The 24,160-nt window shown below is 38.8% G+C and overlaps 1 protein-coding gene across 1 annotated transcript in view; it reads left to right on the forward strand.

The window, feature by feature from the left end:
* LOC121383902 (polycystic kidney disease protein 1-like 2) overlaps positions 1-24,160 on the forward strand; it is a 188,321-nt gene that overhangs the window by 160,372 nt on the left and 3,789 nt on the right. The window contains exons 18-19 of the mRNA XM_041514000.1: positions 8,015-8,295; positions 11,766-12,311. Coding sequence (XP_041369934.1) covers positions 8,015-8,295; positions 11,766-12,311 — 827 coding nt within the window. The remainder of the gene's footprint in view (positions 1-8,014; positions 8,296-11,765; positions 12,312-24,160) is intronic.

Genomic DNA, 24,160 nt, shown 5'->3' on the forward strand with positions numbered 1-24,160 from the left:
TTGCCTACACGCGGCTACTAAAATGTCCTACTATTTTCGGTATGCTATCGCGCTTTATGGGGTCCACTTGACTGTGGCACGATACCATAATTTACATTAATTTTAGTGCCGTCCATACAGCGGCTAATAGCGTTCTTATCACTTTGTCCGGTTTAGATTCCGAGTCTTTTTTCGTCTCGGTACGGCGAGCAATTTCGTTGATGCTTTCAACGTCCATGTCGGTCTCACTGCTAGACGTGCTTATAATGTCGTCTGAATCGGCGGCAGACGTTGTGCTCGGCGGTTTTTGTTTACGTTGTCGTTTGCGTATTCTTTTCTGTAATTCCATAAGGGGAATATCATCTACCAGTGAGGAATCTTCGCGTTCGCGGCGTAGTCGTTGGGTTAGCATTTCGCGATTTGTTTTGGGGAGACTATCAGTGTCTGATTCGGATTCTGATTCTGGTGGCATGACGTAAGTTTTCCGTCTCGTTGGTCGCTCGGTTTTCCGACCTGTCGCTTTGGGTAGATCCCATTCATCCAGAGTAGCTAGACGTAAGTGTTCGGCGTGGGCCTTCGTTTCTGTGCCCGTCAGTTGATCGCGAATTGTAAACATGACTGGTGACGTCTGCTGTACTACGCGGTAATATGGCAGCCATTTTGGTTCCAGCTTGCTATGTCGCTGGTGTTTCTTGTAATATACTGGCGATCCCACTGTTATTGTTACCGGTTTGACATCTTTATTTATTCGGAAAGCTTGGCGTTCTTTTGCGTGTTTCAAACGGCGGTGAACCAACACGAATTGCTTATGTTGATTTTCTAATGCTATTTTATGGGAGTCTTCTCCCATGTATTTCCGGCGGGGTCTCAAAAGATTGTCGAGAGGGAGTACTACATCGCGGTTATACATCAAGTAGTACGGTGAGAATTTCGTGCTCTCGTCATCCTTAATTGGCTAACACGTCATGAAGAGTGCGGTGAAACCTTTCTACTTTTGCGTTACTCTGCGGGTGGTAATATGACGTCGTTACGTGGTGTATGTTCAGCGCGGCCAGTGTTTCTTTCATTACACGATTTATATTTTCGGTACCATTATCGGTTACTATCTCTAAAGGACAACCGAATCTGGGGAATATTTCTTCTATTAATAAGTGTACGACGTTCTGTGCAGACATATCTCTCATTGGGTAGGCTTCGGGCAACCGGAGTAATGATCAACGAATCCGATGATGTACTTGTTACCTGAAAGGGTTTGTGGGTACGGACCACTGAGATCTAAACTTATCTTCGCGAAAGCATAAGGAGGCGTGTCAGTTATTTGCGCGGGTGCATTCTGTTTTGTAAGGACGCGTTCTTGACAGGTTATGCAACAACCTATGTAGTTGTATAATTCCTTGTACAGGTTGGGCCAATAGTATTTTGCCTTGATGACGTCGAACGTCTTATCAATTCCCATGTGTCCTAATTCACCATGATGTTATCGGACTACTCGTTCTCGTAAATGCTGTGGTACGTACTGCAGGAGTACGTGTTCGTCATTCGGGTTAGAGAGGAAATACAACACTTTGTCAATTACCAGGAACTTCGTTTGTTCGCTTTTGCTAAGTGTCCCGTTGGTAATACCTTTAAGGATTTTTACAATGTCTGGATCATTACTTTGTTCATCAATCATATTTAAACCATTGGCGGTCACTTGTGGTTCATCGGGCAAATCGTGTAAGTTTATTTCACAGCGTGCAAATTGTTTCGGCTCGAAACGGTTGGAGTTTAGTGCATCAATTTGAAGGGTATTGTTACTAACATCATTAACTGATTCAGTGTCGCTAGCGGCGGTTGCGACATTAGTTTGTGCATGTGATAATAAATCGGCGCATGTGTTCTCACCTCCCGGTATGTACTCTATCTTACAATTATAGCCGGCGATGCCCAGGGCCCACATTTGGATTTTCTTGTTCTGCATGGGTGCTTCTAACAGGTATTTCAGTGGTTTGTGGTCGGTGCGGATAGTAAACTCTGCGTTATGCAGGTAATGATCTAGTTTCTGAAGCGCATAATGAATGGCAAAACATTCCCGTTCAATTGTTGACCAGCGGGTTTGGGTGTCACTAAGTTTGTGTGACAGAAAATATATGGGACGTTCATTGTTCGCCCACGGCGTTGTCTTATCGGTTTGTTCGTCACGTTGTTGTACTAGGCATGCGCCTATGCATGACTGACTGGCGTCTGTGTACAAAACATACGGTTTGTTCGTATCGGGATAAGCGAGCAACGGTATAGCGCATAAGCTCTTTTTCAAGGATTCAAATGCTATTTGACATTCGGTAGTAAATTTTGCATATTTCTTTGTTAACGCTACTATCGGTTCAGCTACCTGGGAAAATGTGACTACGAATCGGCGGTACCAACTACACATTCCAATGAAGGAGCGGACTTCTTTTACAGTTGTAGGGGGAAGCATGGCTGCTATTGCGGTAGTCTTTGTCTCGTCAGGTTTCATCCCGTCTTTATTGATCACAAAACCAAGATACTTGGTCTCTGTCTTTAGGAAACTACATTTCAAGTTGTGTTGACGTAAGCAGTCAAACACGCATTGCAGATGATTCAGGTGTTCTTCGAGCGTCTCGGAATATATCAGTATGTCATCAAGGTACGCGGTTGAGAACTTCTCGCAATCTTGTAGTACCATGTTCATTAATTCCATGAATATTGATGGTGCATTACACAATCCGAACGGCATTACTGCAAATTCGAATAGACCTCGATGACATGCGAATGCGGTTTTTTCCATGTCATTTTTGTCCATTCCTACTTGGAAATAACCAGATTTCAAATCGACTAACGAGTAATATTTTGCTTTTCCCAGCGAAGCCAGAATGTCATCAATCATCGGTAATGGGTATGAGATGGGTCGTGTTACGGAATTTAACTTTCGGAAGTCTATACAGAATCGTTTTGTACCGTCTTTCTTATCTACTATGACTACCGGAAAACTCCAGGGACTTCTGGATCTATGTATGAGTTTCGCATCTAACATTTCATCAATAGCCTTATCGACAACGGCGCGTTTATTCAAGGGTGTTCGGTACGGTCGCAATCAGAATGGGGGGGTGGTCACCCGTGTCGATTTTCATACTGACTGTTTCAGTCCGTCCTAACTCTAAATCGCTACTCGCGAATATATCCAAATTTTCTTCCACTAACTGTTCTATCACGGTTTTATGTTCCGGTGATATGTTTAGTTCACTTTGGTAATTTATCTTAGTTGGGCTCTTTTCTTGAAGGTTGTGCATAACTGCTGCAACGTTAACTACATCCCGGTTGGTTGCAGGTTCTATTCTGCCGATGCTACAACCTTTTCTTAAACAGTAGGTCTTGTTTCTGCTGTTAATTATCATTACAGGTAGCAGGCGTCGGTTTGATAATTTACCTATCGAATTACCTATCATCAGACCAGGCTGCGAAGCCATGAAGCCTCTCTGATTCGGAGATAATTGATATGAACTTCCCTTCAAGTGGTATGACCGAGCTTTTGCGGTCACATAGCACACCGTTTGTGTGTGAGGTCTGACTACGACCTTTTTAGTAAGTCTCACGATGGAAGACACGTGTATGTCTTCGTCAAGGGAAATGTAAGTTTTCCTGATTCTAATGCATCCTAAATCGTAATACAGTCGGACGCCGTTTTTTACGAGCCAGTCCCGTCCAAGGATTACGTTACGGTTAATGTTCTCGACCACATAGAATGGGTGTTTAATTTCCAAACCTCCCATTTTGAAAGCTATTTCGGAGCAGCCTATTATTTTTAACTTGCTACCATCTACTCCTTGCAAGTCTACAGTTTTCTTTGTTAATTTTGGAGGATTATTTAGTTTGTTATACACGTCGCGGCACATGAGGTTCACTTCTGCCCCAGTGTCTACAAGAGAACGAAATCTTTGTTTACCTATTACCATTACGCAGGATGTGGGGTTACCGGCTAAATTTATCCAATACGTTTGTGGTTTACTGTTTCGTTCATTTCGTTTACTTCGCCCATAGGCTTCTTTATGGGAGAAGTTTCTTAGTTTAAAGTCCGGCGGTTGTTGTTCCTCGATCGGCAATCTCGTGCCCGATGACCTGTGCGACGACAATTAGTGCACGTCACAGGAGGTCTAAAGTGGTCAACGTCCATGGGGACAGGACCTGCATTGTTTCGCGGTGATGAGCGGTTCATTTCGCCCCGTGGTGTCAGTCTATATTGACGTGCGTGCTCGCGGTCGTTATACGGCGTAGTAGGCCTATCGAAATGTCTTATTGGAGCTCTAGCGTTATGTTCGCGTCGGAGGCTAAAACGGCGTCTCAAATTCTGTTCGGCCATCGCCGCGTTTACGGCAGCTCCCAAAGAATTAGGATTCTGTCTCATCACGGTTAACTTTAAATAGCCGTGCTCGAGCCCATCTATCAATTGGTTCTGTACGGTGTCTATTCCGTCGACTTCGGCTGTGTAGGCGTCTTCGGCTAACGTCAAAAGTCGTTCAGCAAACAACTGGACGCTTTCGTCATATTTCTGCCTAACGGTACGCAACAACTGATACGCATGCTGTGCGTCGGTCACTTCTCCAAATCGTGACTTTAACTGGGCCATAATATGTGCCCATGTTTCGTTGGGTTTGTCGGTCAAGTATCTTTGTAGGTGATCGCTGACTGCACCTCTGCTGGTGGAGTAAGCAATCAGTCGTTGTTTCCGGTCATTTAAGTTAAAAAGTGTCGCTCACTTTTCTAGACTTTTGATCCAGTCGTTGCATTTCGCTGGATCACCGTGGAACGGCATTACCGTTTGTGTCGCGCTGTGGGTGTCCATCGTTGTGGACAATAAAGCCATTTGGCCTCCTAAATTTCCGAATAGCGCAGCTATATCCAATTATGTCATTTTGCTTTGTTTTGTAGTTGTTGTTTTTTTTTAAAGAAAAAGATTAAATGGTGTTTGTTCGTCTCTTAAGCTTTCCCTATTCTATATATAAACTTGGAAGAAAAAAAAAACGATTCGTAACAATTAAGAGTTTTGATAAACCTATCATTATTGTTAGTATTATTCCTTTATATCATGGTTCACTTAGGTAGAAGCTAGAGGAAACAACAAATGGTCTTACCTTTCTGATCTGGCTACACTTGTCCGGAGGTTTCCTTCCGCTGGAGGGTTGCTAGGTTCGGTTGCTTTTTTCCTTTCTTGTTGAAGAAATCCTGGTCACGGCACCAAATCGGTTCCTGTGCCACTACCAGTCGTATGGTTAGTGACACTCTGATGATTCGTATAGTGGTAGTACTCTTTTATAGTCGTCGCTGTACGAGCGCGCGTTGTGAAACACTCGTACAACGGTTGATAAACTCGGAAGATCGATCAAGTTTAAGGAAGATTTTAATTGGTTATAAGTTACACATTTCACACATTTCACAAGGTATAGTTCAGTTCTTCTCTGGGTTCTCGTCACAGAGTTAACTGATAGGATGATCGTGGTTCAGGATAAAATGTTCACAGGAACTGCATCTGCCTCACGTGATTGTCGGATGTTTCAGTTTTACTTTCGTCAGAAAGTATAACGACCGGCTGGGTCAACAAAGTAGTTGATTCTTGGATTGCCGTTGGCCGGAGCTTTTCGTGGTCGAGAAAAGACTGTCGATAGAGCTTGCTGGCTCTTCTTTTAAACACTACTGGCACGAGGAAGGTATGCGGGTCATGCAGCGACATTGGTCGTATGAGGCCGGATCTGTCCATCAACACAGTCATACGCAGTCATCTCGCACCATCCACAAAGTTCATATATGAATTATAGACTGACCACCGCTGGCCCATCGCTGTTCCTTTAATGTCAGGAGAATTAGTTCGGAGATTTCTGGACCGACTTCCGCTGGCCATCGTTGTTCCTTTAATGTCAGGAGAAATTAGTTAGCTATCTGTTTCGTTAATGTGAGGGTATTGTGTTACATCGCTGGCAAAAGCTACTGTATATTATGTAATCAGTTTTGTATGTGATGTTTAAATATGTTCTATGGATCTCTGATCTGAAATAAAATTTTATTATTATTACAAATATGTGTGTGTGTGTGTGTGTGTGTGTGTATATATATATATAGTCAAACCTGTCTTAAGCGGTCACACAAGGGAGTAGATAAAAGTGGCCGCTTAAGACAGGTGGTTGCTGAGTACATGTTGCCACGTATTTAACATCTTTAAAACATTTGTTGTTGTTTCTTATTTTACCGTCTGTACTGCTAATCGATGGAAGTGTGCTTCACAGTTGAATATAAATCAACTTTTGACATGTCTCATTCAGAAAAAAATGCAAATGGAATGTATTAAATTAACCGTTCTCAACAAATTTTTCTTTTCCATTAAATTATTTAATTCCTACTTTAGGTGGTGTATTGTCATAGTAAGTGATCTCGACAAATGTCAAGCGTAGCCTGCCCAGAGGCAATCAAATGTATTCCAGAGTCATACTTTCTTAATTGATACACAGTAAGGATGTCGGGACTGAATGGGTACTAGTATTCCGGAAGGTGTGAAGATCGGTTATTTGTTGCACTTTATCGCTGTTGTTAAAATATCCCTTTTTAATAATAGTAAAACTTTACTGTGGCCACTTAATACAGGTATTTTAGCAACTGGGGATCCGATTTAGGTGGCCGCTGGCCGCATTAGACAGGTGACAGCTTATTACAGGTGCATTTATATTATAAATTGTTGTGGATTATAAAAGTGGCCACTTAAAGGTAGGGTAAACTCAAACAAGAGCCTTATATGTTAGAAAGATACATACCCGGACCACCAACACATACTGACACTTTAACAAATGAAAAACGCGTAATTTTAGAGTTAATAAAAAAAACCATGATTATTCCTGCTAACTGGGGGCAGCCATTTTGTTTTGTTTTTGTGACGTCCGGTAGTATACATTGTGTAGCTGGGGTGAAGTGACGTCAGCTCCGTCCATCTTCTCTATGCACAGTGTAAACAAACGCTCTAATTTACGACAAGGCGTTTCACTTTCATCAACCTGATTTGTAAAACAACATAAATGACTTGATAGTATAATAAACTATTTAACTAAATATAGGGCACGTTCGAGCAAAAACGACCACTCACGATACCCAAGTGATACTTTTCTTTTCTTTGGGATGACGTAATTGGTCAGTTTTGTGATTTTAGATGGGAAAGTCTGCTTAATCAATGGTTTTACAGAATTACTTACAGTAATAAAGCAGGGTGGTTGGTATTGTCCATTACGATTTGAGGTGTATCCGTGCTGTTATCACACAATACCTTGTGATCTTCATAAGATAGGCACGTCTTTTTCGTGTGTCTGGACACAGTGTCTGGGAACCGTCTGAATATACACCTGCCAATCAGGAACCACAGAAAGGCCACAGAAAGAAAAGAGCAATTAACCAAGAAAACACTCCGATTATTGTTTTAGTACTTGGATTAATTTATGTACGAAACATAATACAGTTATTTCAACACTTTGACAATGGCAATTTATTTTGTATTGAAAAATAATATATAATTGGTGCTGGCTTACTAGGATGGATATTATTACAGAACATTGCGATGCATCTGCAAAAATCAGGTATGTTTTGTTTCTTCCGTTCGAAGACTTAATTCCTGACGTGACACGTTAGGTATTACATAACCACCAGCTCGCCAGAGGCGTATTCACTGGGATGGTACAAAATGGCTGCACCCATTATATATAATAGCCATCACATTTAACCATTTTATTAATTAACTATACGATTATACTTGTTGATATTAAGCAATAATGTGCATTATATATCGTTGACTATGCATACCAGGCCAAATGCCTTAATTGTCCCCTCCTTTAAGGCAGATGACGGCTGAATATTGGTGGCCGCTAGGACAGGTTTGACTATATATATATATATATATATATATATATATATATAGCGTAATTAGAATTAATATTAATAAGCATGAATACATGAAAACATGTAGTTCACTAATATGTGGGGTATATTTGTATTCTTACCCCAACAGACTGGTATCACAATGCTTGCTGACAACTTTCCTGGAGACCACCATGTGTACATGATCTGCGTGGTGACTGGCTGGTGGGTGCAGGCTGGCACCACCTCCAGAGTGTTCATGTACCTCTGTGGGGAGAGTGGAAGATCATCACGACATGCCATGTTTGACAGCGATAAGGAACTCTTCACATCTGGTGCCGAGAACTGGTTTCTACTCAAGACCGGCAGAAGTCTGGGACAGATTAGATCTGTGGTCATATGGCATGATAACGGTGGACAACAGCCATCTTGGTATGTAGGACTAATTTTGTTTTATATATCATATTCTCAGACCAATCACTGTCTTATGTATATAGGACTTTTTGTTATATATATATTTTTTTTTTTTTTTTTTTTTTTTTTTTTTTTTTTTCCCCCCCCCCCCCCCGAAATTATTAATTTTTTTATTATTATTTTTATTATTATTATTATTTTTAAATTTTATCATTAACACAATATATACATAGGTACATAAACGAATACAAATACATAAACAAGTATAAATAATAAATGAATAAATAAATAAATAAGTCAATGAGTAAATAAGTAAGTAAATAAATAAAGATGCATATATGCCAATAAAATACACAAGCTAATGGGACGTACTCGCACACGCACACACACATACACGTACATACATTACTTAGTGTACAAATAAAATATATAGGATGTGTAAATGCTTTACACTCTGTGCAGCCTTGTGAGGCACAGTATTATCATGAGTCATAATATATAGACTCTTGGGGAAATAATATAAGTTGTAAAAGCATCACGAGGGGTATATGGCTTTTTATGTACCCTCTGTGTGTTCTTTTACCCCGAGCCGAAGGCGAGGGGGTAAAAGAGCACACAGAGGGTACACAAAAAGCCATTTACCAACAGAGATGCTTCTACAACGAATTTATCTTGCCGACATGTTAAACCATATAGCCAAATAATCAAAATAACGCCTAACAATTTATTAACGGAGCCGTACCACGCGGACGCGAACGAAACCACTTGCCAGTGACGAAAAATAGTTCCATCAATAAACGAGTTTTTAACTTCAAATGTTTGTAATACGAAATTGTCTAAAACAGATGTATGTAGTAAAAAAAAATAAAAAATATTAAAAATAAAAAACAAAAAAAAAAACTGTTGCTAATCGCGCATTAATACAATAACACCACGACCGTAATTAGGTGGCCGAGTTCAACATTGCAGCTTTTAAAAGTATTGAAATAGTGTATTTTATAGTAAAAATAAAATTAATTATGTATACTTGATTGATTATCAATGTTATTTATAATCTAATTATTGCTTTAGCATTAACTGGGGCGGCTGGAAACTGTTGGAAATTACAGACGGGGTATAAGAGAATTTGGCTCCGCCCACAGGGGGATAAGTGATTTGTCCAACGGCAAACAACCAATGAGATTAAAGAATTTTACATGAAGGCGAGATAATATAATATCATAAGTAGCCTAACTGATATATTATGCAATAATTGAAAAGTATGAACTCATGTTAGAGTTTCAAAAAGGGTATGGTACATGGACCATTTGGTTAAAAAAATATCAATATTGTTTTTATTCAAATAGATATGTTTTTCTGCAGTGTATCTATGCTTGATTTCTTGTTGGAAAAGAATTATGTCTAGCGGTATCTTTTGAACTTTGCATTTATAAATAAAATATTTTGCTGTAAACAATAAAAAGTCGAAAATAGTGTCTGCTGTGATATTGTCAGTAGTTCCAAATATTGTAAGTTCAAGGGAGAGTTTTAGATTACGTACATGTTGACATGATTCCATTAACCAACTTAAAAATGCATTCCTAAATTGTCTGACAATTTCACATTCCCAAAAGAGATGTACAATAGATTCTTTATGTTTATGACAAAAAGTACACGCTTCACTATCAACAAGTTTTAATTTATAGGTGAAAGAGTTTGTTGTTAATATTCTGTGTAAAATTCTATATTGAAACCATCTTAATTTTGTTTCCTGTGTATTTATAAATGGTTTTAGATAGATACTAGGCCAATCAAGATCAGAGTGAAAATGATATTGCCACTTAGATACTGCGGTATTTTGAATATCAGAAAATGTAAATGTATAGTAATATAATTTCGAACCTTTCTTGATACAACAAAGTTTACGTTGAACAGGCGAATCATCTAAAGGTACATTTGTTGCCATTCTTGTAATTTTTAATTGGGTAAAATATGAATTAAGAGAATTAATGACACCATAATATTCTAAGAAACACACATTTAATTGATATAATTCATTAAATTCCTTTAAGTTATAAAATTCACCATTTTCTTTCACAAGATCGCAAATCTGTGAAATACCCTTTTCTAACCATTTACTTTTATGGCTACAGAAAAATCATAAAAGGCATTAAAGCAATCTTTCCTAAATACATTATCTACATCTCTAATAAGACGTTTTGGAAAATAATTACCAAATGAAGCTAAGTAACGAAATTGAGGAAAACATGCAAATAAAATTGGTTTCCATTTTGGGTCTTTTGTCTCCAGTTTTCTTAACCATGTAATTTTAAGAGCTTTAATGTAATTAACTATGTCTACCATTCCAAGACCTCCGTCTTTAACAGGTTTACAAAGAGTTATTCTTTTTATTTTATCCAGTTTTTTGTTCCATACGAATTGGAATAATATGCAATTTAATTCTTTTTGAAATAATTCAGACGGGTTCGGCAATGTTAATAGTAAATGGTAAATTTCGATATTAATTGTGCTTTTATTACAGCTATTTTATCAAGTGGTGTTAAAATTCTTTTCATCCAATTATTTATAATTTGCTTAATTTCAAACAATTTAGTCTCATAATTAAGTTTAATCATTTTACTAAGATCTGTACTGAAGACAATTCCGAGTACTTTGAAGGATTCAGGGTTCTATTTTAGATTGAGATTGTCTAAGAATCTTACAATGCTGTTTCTACGCGAGCCAATCCAAATAACTTCAGATTTATTATAATTAATTTTTAATCCAGATAATTTAGAAAATAAATTAAGTGTATTAACAGTTTGTTCAAAGGACGTCCTACTACCATCCAGTATAAAATCTGTATCATCCGCATATTGTGAAATTATATATTCCTTATTAAGTAATTTAATTCCTTTAATATTTTTATTTTTTCTTATTAATCCTGCTAGAACTTCTGTTTTATATTCTCAGACAAATCACTGTCTTATGTATGTAGGACTGTTTTTGTTTTATGTGTTATATTCTCAGACAAATCACTGTCTTATGTATGTAGGACTGTTCTTGTTTTATGTGTCATATTCTCAGACAAATCACTGTCTTATGTATGTAGGACTGTTTTTGTTTTATGTGTTATATTCTCAGACAAATCACTGTCTTATGTATGTAGGACTGTTTTTGTTTTATGTTTTATATTCTCAGACAAATCACTGTCTTATGGATGTAGGACTGTTTTTGTTTTATGTTTTATATTCTCAGACAAATCACTGTCTTATGGATGTAGGACTGTTTTTGTTTTATATATTATATTCTCAGACAAATCACTACCTTATGTATGTAGGACTTTTTGTTTTATGTATTATATTCTCAGACAAATCACTACCTTATGTACGTAGGACTGTTTTTGTTTTATGTATTATATTCTCAGACAAATCACTGTCTTATGTATTCAGGACTGGTTTTGTTTTATGTTTTATATTCTCAGACAAATCACTGTTTTATGTATATAGGTACCTTAAAGAAATTGTTGTCAAGGATGTCCAGACAGAAGAGGTATGGCACTGTGTCTATGACGAATGGCTCAGCGTTGATAAAGGACTGGGAACTCTTCAAGCAGACATCCCAGCCATTGAAGATGCAACTTTTGCAAAGAAGCGTTTTTACCAGTTCATGCACACAACCAGTCGGGACTTCCGCAATGGACACATCTGGATCAGCATCTTCTCCAAACCTCCGACGAGCCGTTTTACGCGTATCCAGCGTCTCATGTGTGCTCTCTGTATTCTCCTGTCGACAATGCTCACTAACATCATGTTCCACGGAATTCCACGAGATGTTCCCGAGTACCAGATCGATTACGGAGATTTTCACCTCTCACTGGTGGACTTTGTAATCGGAATCCAGAGTGCCCTGATAGTGTTTCCTGTCAATACGATCATCATCTTGTTGTTTAAATTAACCAATCCGAAACCTGACACTGTACTGAAATCAGAGGAACCTGTGGATGACAAGATGAAACTTCCTGAGAAAAAGAAAAATATATTTTCTAAGTTAAGGTATTTGATAGTTTACCTAAAATAATTTCTTTCTAATTCTTCATATTTCATATATGTTATGATGGAAAGAAATAAGAGTTCATATGGTTTCTGAGGACCAAATTTAATTCACTAGTAGTAGATCAATGTTTACATAAAATACAAAGATGAGATATGGATAATTGAATATTAGTAATCACATAGCTGCCAACCTTCTCCGGTTTTCCGAATTATTTACGATTTTAACATTGAGTCCGGGTTTTCTGTTGGGATTTTTTTGTTGTGTTATTTTCCGATTTTAGAAAAAAAATTGATGTGAAAGAAAGAAAAAGAAACAAAAGTTGAGGGTTGTCCATTTCTCAATCCAAATTTTGGAAACCTAACACAGATATTTTCTGGGCGCATGCCTAGAGCATCACTTTTGGTCAGGAGACTCAAGATGGCTTCTTCGGCGAAAGCAATTGACGTTAGCAGCCCAGAAAAATGAGAAAAAACCCACGAAAAAAAACCCCTGCTGCAACATTTTTCAGCCACAGCTTTTTCCTTGATCGTTGAGTCCAGATACCGCGAAAACTGCTTTTTACAAAATCTGCTGGAGGCCGGAATGATATCACATCACAGCACACATGAAAATGGCCAAACATTCTCGGAAAGTCTCAGCTGAAGATTAAGTTATGAAAACACCGAAGATCAGCTCATGCTTCTCAGGCACTTCGAACTACAGCACCATCAAACCCGAGGTAATGATTGAAGTCATTCCCCCCCCCCCCCCCCCCCTCCCCCCCCCCCCCCCCCCCCCCCCCCCCCCCTACATTCGTGGATGAAGATTTGGAGGGGGTGGGGGGGGGGGGGGGGTATTACTCAGGCTATTAATTTGACAACAGACGTTTATGGACCTTCATTTTACCTTCTTACAGAATAAATATTCCATGGCTTACCGTAACTTGACGTTAAATTAATTTTTGGCAAACATAACATTTTTTAAAAATAAAAAATAAAACTATAAACTGTCAAATGCATTTGTAAGACTAAAACAATAATTTTCAATGACAACTTTACATTGTAGATTTTTCAGCGTCGTAAACGTGGAAACGTTACGGAGGAGTTTATTATTTTTTGTAGGGCCATAAGCAAAGGGACATGTAATTCAGAGTTGTATAAAACTGAAGGATGTGCCAGAAAACAACGTGGTCTTTATTTATTTTCTTCACTGGAACAAAAATGTAAATTGTTTATGTACTAATTTATGGTAAGGTGCTATTCGACACCACATTACTATAATCGGTCTACTTACCTTTACCCCTATGAAAATAATTTTTTTTTTCCATCTTCAACAGACGACATAGTTTACATGCTAATTTTCATTTTTCCTAAACGTAGAAAAAAAGAAGAAGTTATATTGTAAATTAACGAAGCTAGAAAAAACCATCTTATATTTGTTAAGTGAAACATAAAACAATGTGTGTGTGTGTGTGTGTGTGTGTGTGTGTGTATGCATCCCATCCATTGATTACATTTATTTAGAAATCTGATTATATGTGGGGGTTGTGGGGATTACAATTATTTCATTCATCAAATTCTGCAGCCTAAATAATTCTGAAAAATATAACTAGCTGTCTAGATATTTTATTGCTTGTGAATCTTTATTTAATATAGAACTAGGCCTAGGTGTTTAGACATAACAATGGTCACACAGTTGACTGCTAATCATCAATCTCTCTCTTTCTCTCTCTATCTTTAGCTCATTCTCTCACTCTCTCTCTCTCTCTCTCTCTCTCTCTCTCTCTCTCTCTCTCTCTGAAAGCAATGACAGATTTATCATTGTATCAAGAACTGTACTGGCTAATTTGGTAAATACATGCTATCTTATATTCATATTTAAAACAAAATACTGACTGTGGAAAATGGTATCTATATATCTCTCTGACTGCACATACACTTGTATAGGTCCATCGCAAATATTGTTTATTATTACTACTCATTGCTGCTTTTAGTTACTATAACATCAGGACATTCTTTTCAGATGTTGTTTACTGCATTCTTGCTGGAACACAATTTGCCATTGGCAGCATCAGATCAAGCTGGGCCATTGTTCACCACCATGATCCCGAAGTCAGAAGACGTTTGCCACAGAATCTCAATTGGACTATGAAAAGTGGTAAGTTTATATTATTGATCTCTCATTTTAATAAAAAAAAAGTTGGATGTCTCTTCCACCCCCACCCCTCATTCCTTGTGTAGAATCAAGGCTATTAGCCTGGGGGGGGGGGGGGGGTGGTTTCTCACAAATTTCTCCAACTGTTTTTTGAAAGGTTCGCTCTTTTGTGTGGCACTTTTTTCTTTTCTATGAACAGTCACACTAGGCTTGCGACCCCTTATGACCACTTACGACCACCAAAAAAATTGGGTGGTTGCAAGTTTGTTACAGATGGTCTTAAATTGGTCTTCACTGATTGCTGATCACTTTTTCGTCATTTTGGTCGCAAGGTTGCAGGTGTTGCACCAAAAACCTTCTTGCAACCAAATTGGTCGCCAAAAGGTCGCAAAGCTTTTTCATAGGTTGGGGATTAGTTGCCAATCAGTAGGTGATCAGTCCCAGACCGGTCCCAGGTTAGTTGCAAAGTGATTTTCTTTGGTTTGGGGGTGGGTGTTTATTTTGATAGCAGAGCAGTCTGCAATCAGTTGGGGATCATGGACGACTGATCGCCTACTGGTCGGCGACCGTGGCACACTGTGACAAACACCAGCAATACGGAACCCGGAGAACCTCCATATATATACCCTTTGGATTTAATCTCAAAAAGGTTGGCAATCGATCGGCAACAGATCTGCAATCAAACGCCGATAACTCACCTACCAGTTGCAAACCAGTCCCCAACCAGTCACAAACCAATCCTCCCTGGTTTTCCAAAAGTAGGCAACTGGTCATACGACTGATAGCTAACTGATCCCCAACTGTTAGGCAATTAATCGCCTACAATTTTCCTTCCATTTTATTGGTCAAGTTTTTTGCTTTTGGTTGCAAGAAGGTTGCCGATATTTGTGGGGGGGGGGATTTTGTTGCAAGTAGTTATAAAATGGTCTTTAGCTATGTGTGACTGGGTTATCAGGTGATGAGTAATATGGTCAATCTGTGCAGCATGTTTGTAATTTGTAATGTAATGTAATGCTATGTATTATGTATTCCAGGTAGCCCTGACAAGACCATTTGTGGTTGGCGGGCCCTAAAACAAACACTAAAAATAATCATTATGATAATCGTAATAATGTTCGAAGGTTTCACAGTTTAAGCTAGTGCTAACAGTGATATTTAATTAGTCTGAAAGGATATGCCACTTGAGAGGGTGGCGCTTAATGTTTCCATGGATTTATGTTACATTTGTCTTTTCAGGGCCTTTTTCTCTGGCGACTGATGGACGGAATGACCGAGCGATGGAAACGACCCTCTACCCGCTGGTCATTAGTTTCTTCTGACCTGGAAAGTGGGAGATCAGGGCCCGGTTGTTCGAAGCCTGGGTTAAGTACTTAACCCAGAGTTAAATTTAATCACTGATGGAAAAATGCATTGTTCGAACATTGGTTAGCGCTAATCATGAGTTAAATATACCCTAACCCTGGGTTAAAATTAAAGCAGCTCTGACCCGTGGATAACTGTTTAACCAGTAATTAAGAATGGCAAATTTGATTCCATTTGTATGTTTAGATGCGTTTGTAATGTAAAATTGTGCAGAAATAGAATATTGCCAAAAATTACAATGATGTTAAATTCCCATGGAAAAAAAATATTGAATGACGCAGAATAGCTGGTTCATTGATTTTATTTTCAGATTGGCAGGTTGAAGTTTGGTTAATATCGGGGAAACATCGATCTATACTGAAACAATGAAAACCCAAAAACAACTTTTCATTGCAAATAATGACAAACTATTAATGAATTGATCGATAATGTAATATGACATTAATGACTGGTATTCATGAGATACATTCACATGGAAACATGGTCAGTTATCATCAGTAATCGAGTTGCATTCGCAATCAAAAAGTTCAATCCCCCCCATATCAAGGTCAGTATCTGGTGTCTCCACCATTGGCCCGTGAGCATACGTGAAGACGACGGGGAAAGAATTTGCACAGACATCTCAAATAAGCCACAGGAATGTTCCTCTACTCCTTCTGCAATGCCTGTGCAAGCTCAGCGACGTTACGCGGTGGTGGCTGGCGGTGACGTACACGACATCCTAACTCATCCCACATGTGTTCAATTGGGTTCAACTCCGGTGAAACGGCGGGCCATTTCATAACGGTGATACCGGCTTGTTGCAGGAATGCCTGGGTAATTATTGCTGTATGTGGACGGGCATTGTCTTGTTGAAACAGAAGGGGACCTCCTGGTCTTCGAAAATTAACAAGCTACTCTCGATTCACTAATATCAAAACCTATATTAGCTCGGCCATTTACAAATGTACCTTTCGACCGACCGTTCAAAATTGCACCAAATTCCCTCAATCAAAATTGCGCACCTTTTTCTCTTTGGCATTTAACTACTCCATTCCAATTCCATAGCACCACCACCACCCCCACCCGCCTGCTACTGATTTGATCAGGCTGCTGGTGCTCCATTGCACCTGCCAGTGCAGGTGGTACCTCCTCTCCCCTCCCCCCACCTTTCCTGTCATGGACGGAGGAGCCGGCCAAGGCCGGCTCTTGTGCCCATGACAGGCGTGCGTTACAACAGCTTGTTCTGAAGGTGCACGTAAAACCCTGTGACCTGACCTGACCTGACCTGACCTGGTCTTCGGTGACGGCGTAAAAGTGGCTGGAGAACTGGTCTTAGAATAACGTCAACATAAAGCTGGGCTGTAAGGGCATTGTGGACAATGATGAGATCACTCCTGAAGCCCCCCATACCATCAGACAACCGCCGCCAAACCAATCACGTTCCCTCACACATCCGTCAGCATACCGCCATGGAGTCTCCTGTACACACGTGCTCTTCCATCGGCAAAGGAGACGGAGAAACGGGACTTATCTGAGAAAACAATGCTCCAGTAAAAGGCTGGTGGATGATTACCATTCTGGAGAGCAAACTGTAGTCTCGCAGCATCGCAGTGTCATGATGTTACCGTTGTACGGGCGTCTGCATCTGAGACCAGCCGTTCTGAGTCGACGGATGACCGTTATCGGATGGATAGGCCTTCCATGACGCCCTATCATGTTGCTTGCTGTCATCGTCGCAGTTTTGAACTGGTCACAGAGGTGGTGTCGTCTAATCTGCTGATCTTGGCGTGGGGTCGTAACGGGACGTTGACCAGGTCGAGGTCGATCACGGACACTCCCAGTCTGTTGATCACGTTCAGCAAGTCGTCCAATAGTTGATGGATGGACTCTGAAGGTCCTAGCAACTTGGCTTTGCCAAGTCCCCCCTTGAACCATGTCCAACGCTCGCTCCCTTTGTTCTTCTTCGAGTCGTGGCATTCTTAATGTGACGAGGAATATGACACCGTTACATGACCTTTATGTGTCCACATACTGGCATTTCACATGCATTGCATGCAGCATGATTGAGCATGTAGTGAACGCATTTCACACCATTTTGTGTGTTTTTACTATTGTATGTGTAACGAGAACAAAACCAGGATTAAAACCCAGACAAAAGTACCAATCAATGGCTTCCTCTCATAAATTGTTATTTTAGGTCCAATAAATATATTTTTCATTAATCACAACAAAATATTGAACAATATCTGTTTTGCATTTTCATTGTTTGTCAGTAACCGTCTCTTATTATTAAATTCTCCATTAAATAACTGAATAATTAAAAACATCATTTGCAAGACTGGTTATACTTTACTGCTGGAAGTAGACCCAACTCATTCCTCAATGGTGTCAGACATTTCACGCCCTATCCAGTTTGCCCCAAGTCAGTTCGCCACCAGTGTGACCAGGCGGGATCTAGTTCAATCGGCTGAGCTCTCGCCTGAGGTCATAGTGGATGCCTTAGTGGACCCAATCTCCGATTTTTATTTTTTGCTGACCCAACTATTTCTGAGTCTCCCCCCCCCCCCCCCCCCCCCCAGATGTCAGATATTAAAGAAACTTGATTTATTTTTCATTTAAAAATAATAACAAAATAACCCAATATTATTTTATAATTTCTACATCTTTATATGTTGAATTTATTCATCATGAGAAAGGGTGTAGGCTAAAACCAGTCTCCAACAAATAACATGTAATCCACGAAATACACATTAAAATGAAATAACAGCAAGCACTCAAAGGAATATAGGAAATCTGTTCGTCCACCATCCTTGTTATGATTATGTCACGGCCAAAGGCTTATATTTTGATGAACAGGTCAGTGTACAAATAACATGCTCAAAATCTATAAAGTCTATTGTAATGACTTCAACAGTCTTGTATTTCTGAAATGTTGCATAATAATACTCTGTTAAATTTCATTTTAAAACATATTGGATATACAACACGGTTTCTGCCAAAGGGTAAAACGGGTATGGTGCTATACCCAAATGTTTTTGCAGATTTAATTTTTTCAAGTTAAACCTTTTAGCAAAATTATTTACGCTTATCATTAATGTATGACTTTCTTAACCCTAACCCTAAACTTCACCTACTTTCTTTCAGGTGGAGGCCCCTATAGAACCTTTTGACTGTGGTTGCATTCTATTCCATAGCACCATACACAGTAATTTCTTTCTGGCAGAAACATTGTACAAGTATACAAAATAAACTGTAGAATTACTAAACGTTATACACTTCAACATTCAGTGGCGCATTTTACTTTTAGCGCCAAACACGGGTGTGGTCCGTGCTAGATAAACCTGATTTTGTGGCACCAATGTCACTTCGAAGGCTTACATACTTAATTAGTATCTAAGAATAGGTACTCTTCAAGTTCTTCACCATTCATTCACGACTGTGGACAATGAAAGCGGTCACTGTTTTGAACAAGGTGAAGTCAAGTTGATCAAAGCGAAGTTATGGGTCGCTTCTTCCTGAGGCCAGTTATGATATGGGCTAACCCCAAAGAGTGTTTTAAACCACAAATAATATGTGGCCGTTTCTTTGTATTTTTATGCCTTTTCCTTACTATTGAGATTAACGAATGGGGTCATTTGCGATAATTAGCAATTAAGCATCAAGATGGAAATGCATGCAATGATTAACGGCAGTTTGGTCAGCCTGGATGAAAGGGGTTTTGACTTAGTAGCACCTGTCATGTCACGGCCATTATGGGCCATCTCTCATTCCAGCTTATTAAAAGCTGCATTACATTCACGTGTACTAATATGTGAATAATATATATTTTATTTAAAGTAAGGACCAAAATATATATTTTTTTTTTTTTTTTTTTTTTACATAAATTTGAATTTCCTTCCAAGTGACATTAAACAATATTAGTTCAGTGATCACATGACTTATGTTACCTATGTATAATACACGTAGTCTGTTTCAAGTTTATTTATTGTTATCATCGTTCAAGAACAGATACAACAAATCCCAAGTGGAGGCGAACAAGACTTCTTTTTTTCTTGGGGGGGGGGGGGGGGGGGAGGGGGTGCGAACTGGCAATGTGGCGGGGTGAACTGGTATGGGGCGAACTAACTTGGGGGTGAAACGTCAGGCATTCCTAGCTCAAAGTCAGCCTTTTTTTTTTCTTTTTTCTTTTTCTTTACACAATATTAAACATCTTACTATAATTTCACTTTACACAATTATTGTAGCTTTTTACACACAGCCATTTATAATTATTGTACACACATACAAAACGCAAGTTTACACTGAAAGATTTTAAGCCTTCTAAAATGGAATTATCTAGATTAGTTTGTTATTATTGTAGGAAGGTGTAAAGTGATGTCATTCGAATACTGACGTCATTGAAATTAAAAACACGTGTGAAAAATGGGACATTTTGTTTTTTAGGTAATCTCACCCCCTTGTCAAAATAATTGTCTGTTCCACATTGATCAGACAAGGACGCTTAGTATATTTATATTTTGAATAATGTATAAAAAACAACAACTTAAAGCTAAAAACTATACAAGCTGTTAAATATGACATATACAAATATTAGAGTAACATGTTCTGTCATCAACCTTAGTAATATAATTTGGCATGTTTTTGCAACTGCTTTCTGTCGCTAGTTTTTGTCTTATTGTTTCACTAATTGTCTCAATATTTTACGTATCATAATCTACAATTATCTAACATGACCAATAAATCGCATTCCTCACCTTTTCTGTTTATTGTTGTTCATTTTTGAAAATTACTGAAGCACTAACAGTACGAACAGGCAAATTTAATGTTGACAACAGGAAGTATATTTACTTTGCTCTGATTGGTCAACTGCACTTAACCCAGAATTATTGAAAACTAACCCTGGGTTAATGAAAAGTAACCCGGAGTTTGCTAACCCAGAGTTAAAAGTGTTTCAGTAACGGTTTTTTAACCAGTGATTAGCCAACCCTGGGTTAAGGAATTTAACTCATAGTTAGTGCTAATCAGTGATTAATTTAATCCAGGTTTTGAACAAGCGGGCCCAGGGCATGCCTGCTGTGTCTGTCGTCCTTGAACAAGGTGGGTACAGGACTTAACATTGTGGAACTTCTCTTGGGGGAATTTCCAGACTTGGTATTGACGAGAAGACCTGGAAAGAAATGCTCGTCACAAGTAATGGTCTTCTTGGACAGCTGAGGAAAAAAAGAGTACAAACTTGATCAGAATGGGGTGTCCATGTCACCTGATCATTCTTGCAGCTGAGAAAGCAGCTGGAACTTTGTTTGTTCAAGTGGATGAACTCCTAACAGATATTTTCTACTACTTAGAAAAGTCAAAGAAGTTCCAAGAACTGCAGTGTGGAGACAAAGAGGATGTTAAAACATGTTTGCACTTGTTGGCTGTCACTTGGAAAATTCCTTCAAAGACTGACTGACAAATGGACCACTCGTTTGAACTTCTTTGAGAAAGAAGTTAAGTCACCTAAACCATCATCAAAATTGAACGAAGCTCGATTGGAATCTTACCAAATTCCAAAGAAATCTACCCAAGGTCCAGTTACCGTACTATCGTCTTCAAAAACAACCTTCTCAGCTTCCTCATCAACCTTGTTTTCACAGTCAAAGTCTGCACAATCTTCAATACTGAAGAAGAACAAGTTTACATAACACTTATAGCAAACATACAATGAAAAATACAAATTAAATATAGAGTCAGTGACTCAGTAAGAAGGTTAGTTGAAGAAAATACATGAAAGTATAAAGCTGTGAAGAGAAAGCAAAAGAGCGTGAGCAGCTGTCAACCATCAGCCAAGAAGGCTACCATTACAACATCCATTTTAAGTGGAAGACAAAAAAGGGTCTTTGCATCCTTGATGGATCTGTTGCATTTTACATTTGCGCATTTCAAGGCTGATGTCTCTGTATTTAAGACAACAAACAAGGTTGCTGCAGGCAGAGAAGCCCTTGTTCCATATGCTCAAGCCCATACTCATGAACCTGCTCAGTGATATTTAGGATATGTTTGTTGACACTTCATTTCTGTTATTAAGAGAACCGATGAAACAAAAAAATATTGAACTGTTTATTGGATGTGAAACGTTTGCACTTGTTAAAACCTTACCCCTTGACAAGAAAGTTTTGTCCTTTACAGCTGTAAGAAAGTACTTTGTGACTGCTTGCGACTATCCGGTTGCAACGTTCCCTCATCGAAACCCAGTACTTCACCACGCACAAGTTGCTGACACTGCCTAGATGGTAACTAGCAAGTGGAAGGATGTCATGTTGTTGGTGGACAAGTTCCCAAGTCTTGTCATGAAGAAAGGTGAGGATTCCGTGTGTGAAGGCACTGACAAGCTCCATCAGCAATTCAACTACTGTCAATGATCCGTACTGGCTGTAGGTATATTCAGCGAAGAGAGAGAGAGAGGATATGAAGTGGGTGACAAGAAGCTGGACAGGCTGGCCCATTTCATGCTTGGTGTCCGGACCCTCCCTCACAGCAATGCCAGCTGTCTGCGGATCTTCAGTCAAGTTCGAAAAAACAAGACGGAATTCAGGGGTTCACTGATGAGTGACATGGTTGTGGTGAAAGCCAACATATCTGGCTAATGCTATCAGCAGAAGTTTGTTTTGTGAAAACTTCCTGATTAAGGCAAAGTCATCCACCTCTGAAATGGTAAAAAAACCCCAGAGAAACGGTAAAACCCAGTGCAGTGCAATGCAATGCCATGCAAAAGTCTTACTTCTAATTGTACAGTGACTGCTTTGTTTTCAGATTCAGGATTCACAATAGTGTTGTTGGATGATTCACTGTAATGCAGCAGTGGACAGTGTATGTATGTTGTACAGTGACATTGCTACAAAGGGACATTTTAGCTATCTTTGTTTTCATGAATCATACACTGGGCCTTACTGTGATGTTCGATGATTGACAGTAAAGCTGTCTACAATTTTGATGTATTATGTTATATGTCCTACAAACTTTGTCTTCATGATTTATTCACTGAAATGATTGAATATGCTTCAGCTGCACTCCCTGACCCCGCCTCAGCATGGTAGGGGGAAAACCCCTTCAACCGACCTAGCCCCCCATCAAATTCCCCATTTTACTTACTGAAGGGTGGTGGCTATGGTAATGAGCATCAATACTTGCATCTTAAAATGAAACAATGATTGACAAATACTAATTGCACTCACTATTTGCTGTTACTATTTGTGTGACTCTTATTTTGTTAAATAAATGTTTACAATAATAAAAAAAAAAGGAAAAAAAAAGGTTATTGAAAACAATATGTAAAAGTACTGCCATTAAATTCCTAGTATGCTTTGCCTTATCATTGCGGTAGTCATGTATTACAGTACTGTATCACCATAAGCATAGTATGTGTTACCTTATTTCCTTCCATCAGTATGTATTACAGTACTGCCATCACCATAAGCATAGTATGTGTTACCTTATTTCTTCATCAGTATGTATTACAGTACTGCCATCACCATAAGCATAGTATGTGTTACCTTATTTCCTTCCATCAGTATGTATTACAGTACTGCCATCACCATAAGCATAGTATGTGTTGATGCACATATAGGTTACCAGTTAGACCAATTTATCAAGTTTATAATTTTCTCTATTATTACTGTAAAATTACTGTTCTTGTTTTATTGATACTTGCATGTGTATCTTATATATGAATAACACACAATTCATAAAAATTTAGGTGATGGTATTTTTGGTTTAATATATGGAACAAAGTACCGTTCTTGACTTTCTTCACATGTGGTAACCTGCTGGTAACTTGAACATCCATTCTCATGTTACTTCACTGCATGTATGTAATGAGCTACCATATTGCATAGGCAGGAGGTAGACAGTTGTGTAATCTTTCTTTTCATCAATCGTTGTCGCTATTTAGGTATTTCTGGTTCCAGCCAGTGCCCCTAAACCCGCCTCAGCAAAGACTGTGGTACATACGATCCCATCAGGGATGGTCCATTTTATCACTTGCTACTAATCGAAAAGAGTGGCCCATCATGGCTTGCCAGTAGTGGGTGTCCCTTGTTATATGTGTGTCCATACTGTTGATATACTCTGATTGGGGGTACTGATGGCACTCTCTATTTGCTGTTACTATTTGATACTTTATTTCCTTCCATCAGTATGTATTACATCAAAGTATGCATGTGTTAATGCACATATAGTTTACCAATTAGACCAATTTATCAAGTTTATAATTTGTTCTATTATTACTGTAAAATTACTGTTCTTGTTGTATTGATACTTGCATGTGTATCCTGTATATGAATAACACACAATTCATAAAAATTTGGATGATGGTATTTGTGGTTTAATATAT

Source organism: Gigantopelta aegis, chromosome 10, assembly GCF_016097555.1.
Source record: "Gigantopelta aegis isolate Gae_Host chromosome 10, Gae_host_genome, whole genome shotgun sequence".
NCBI classification, from domain to species: domain Eukaryota; kingdom Metazoa; phylum Mollusca; class Gastropoda; order Neomphalida; family Peltospiridae; genus Gigantopelta; species Gigantopelta aegis.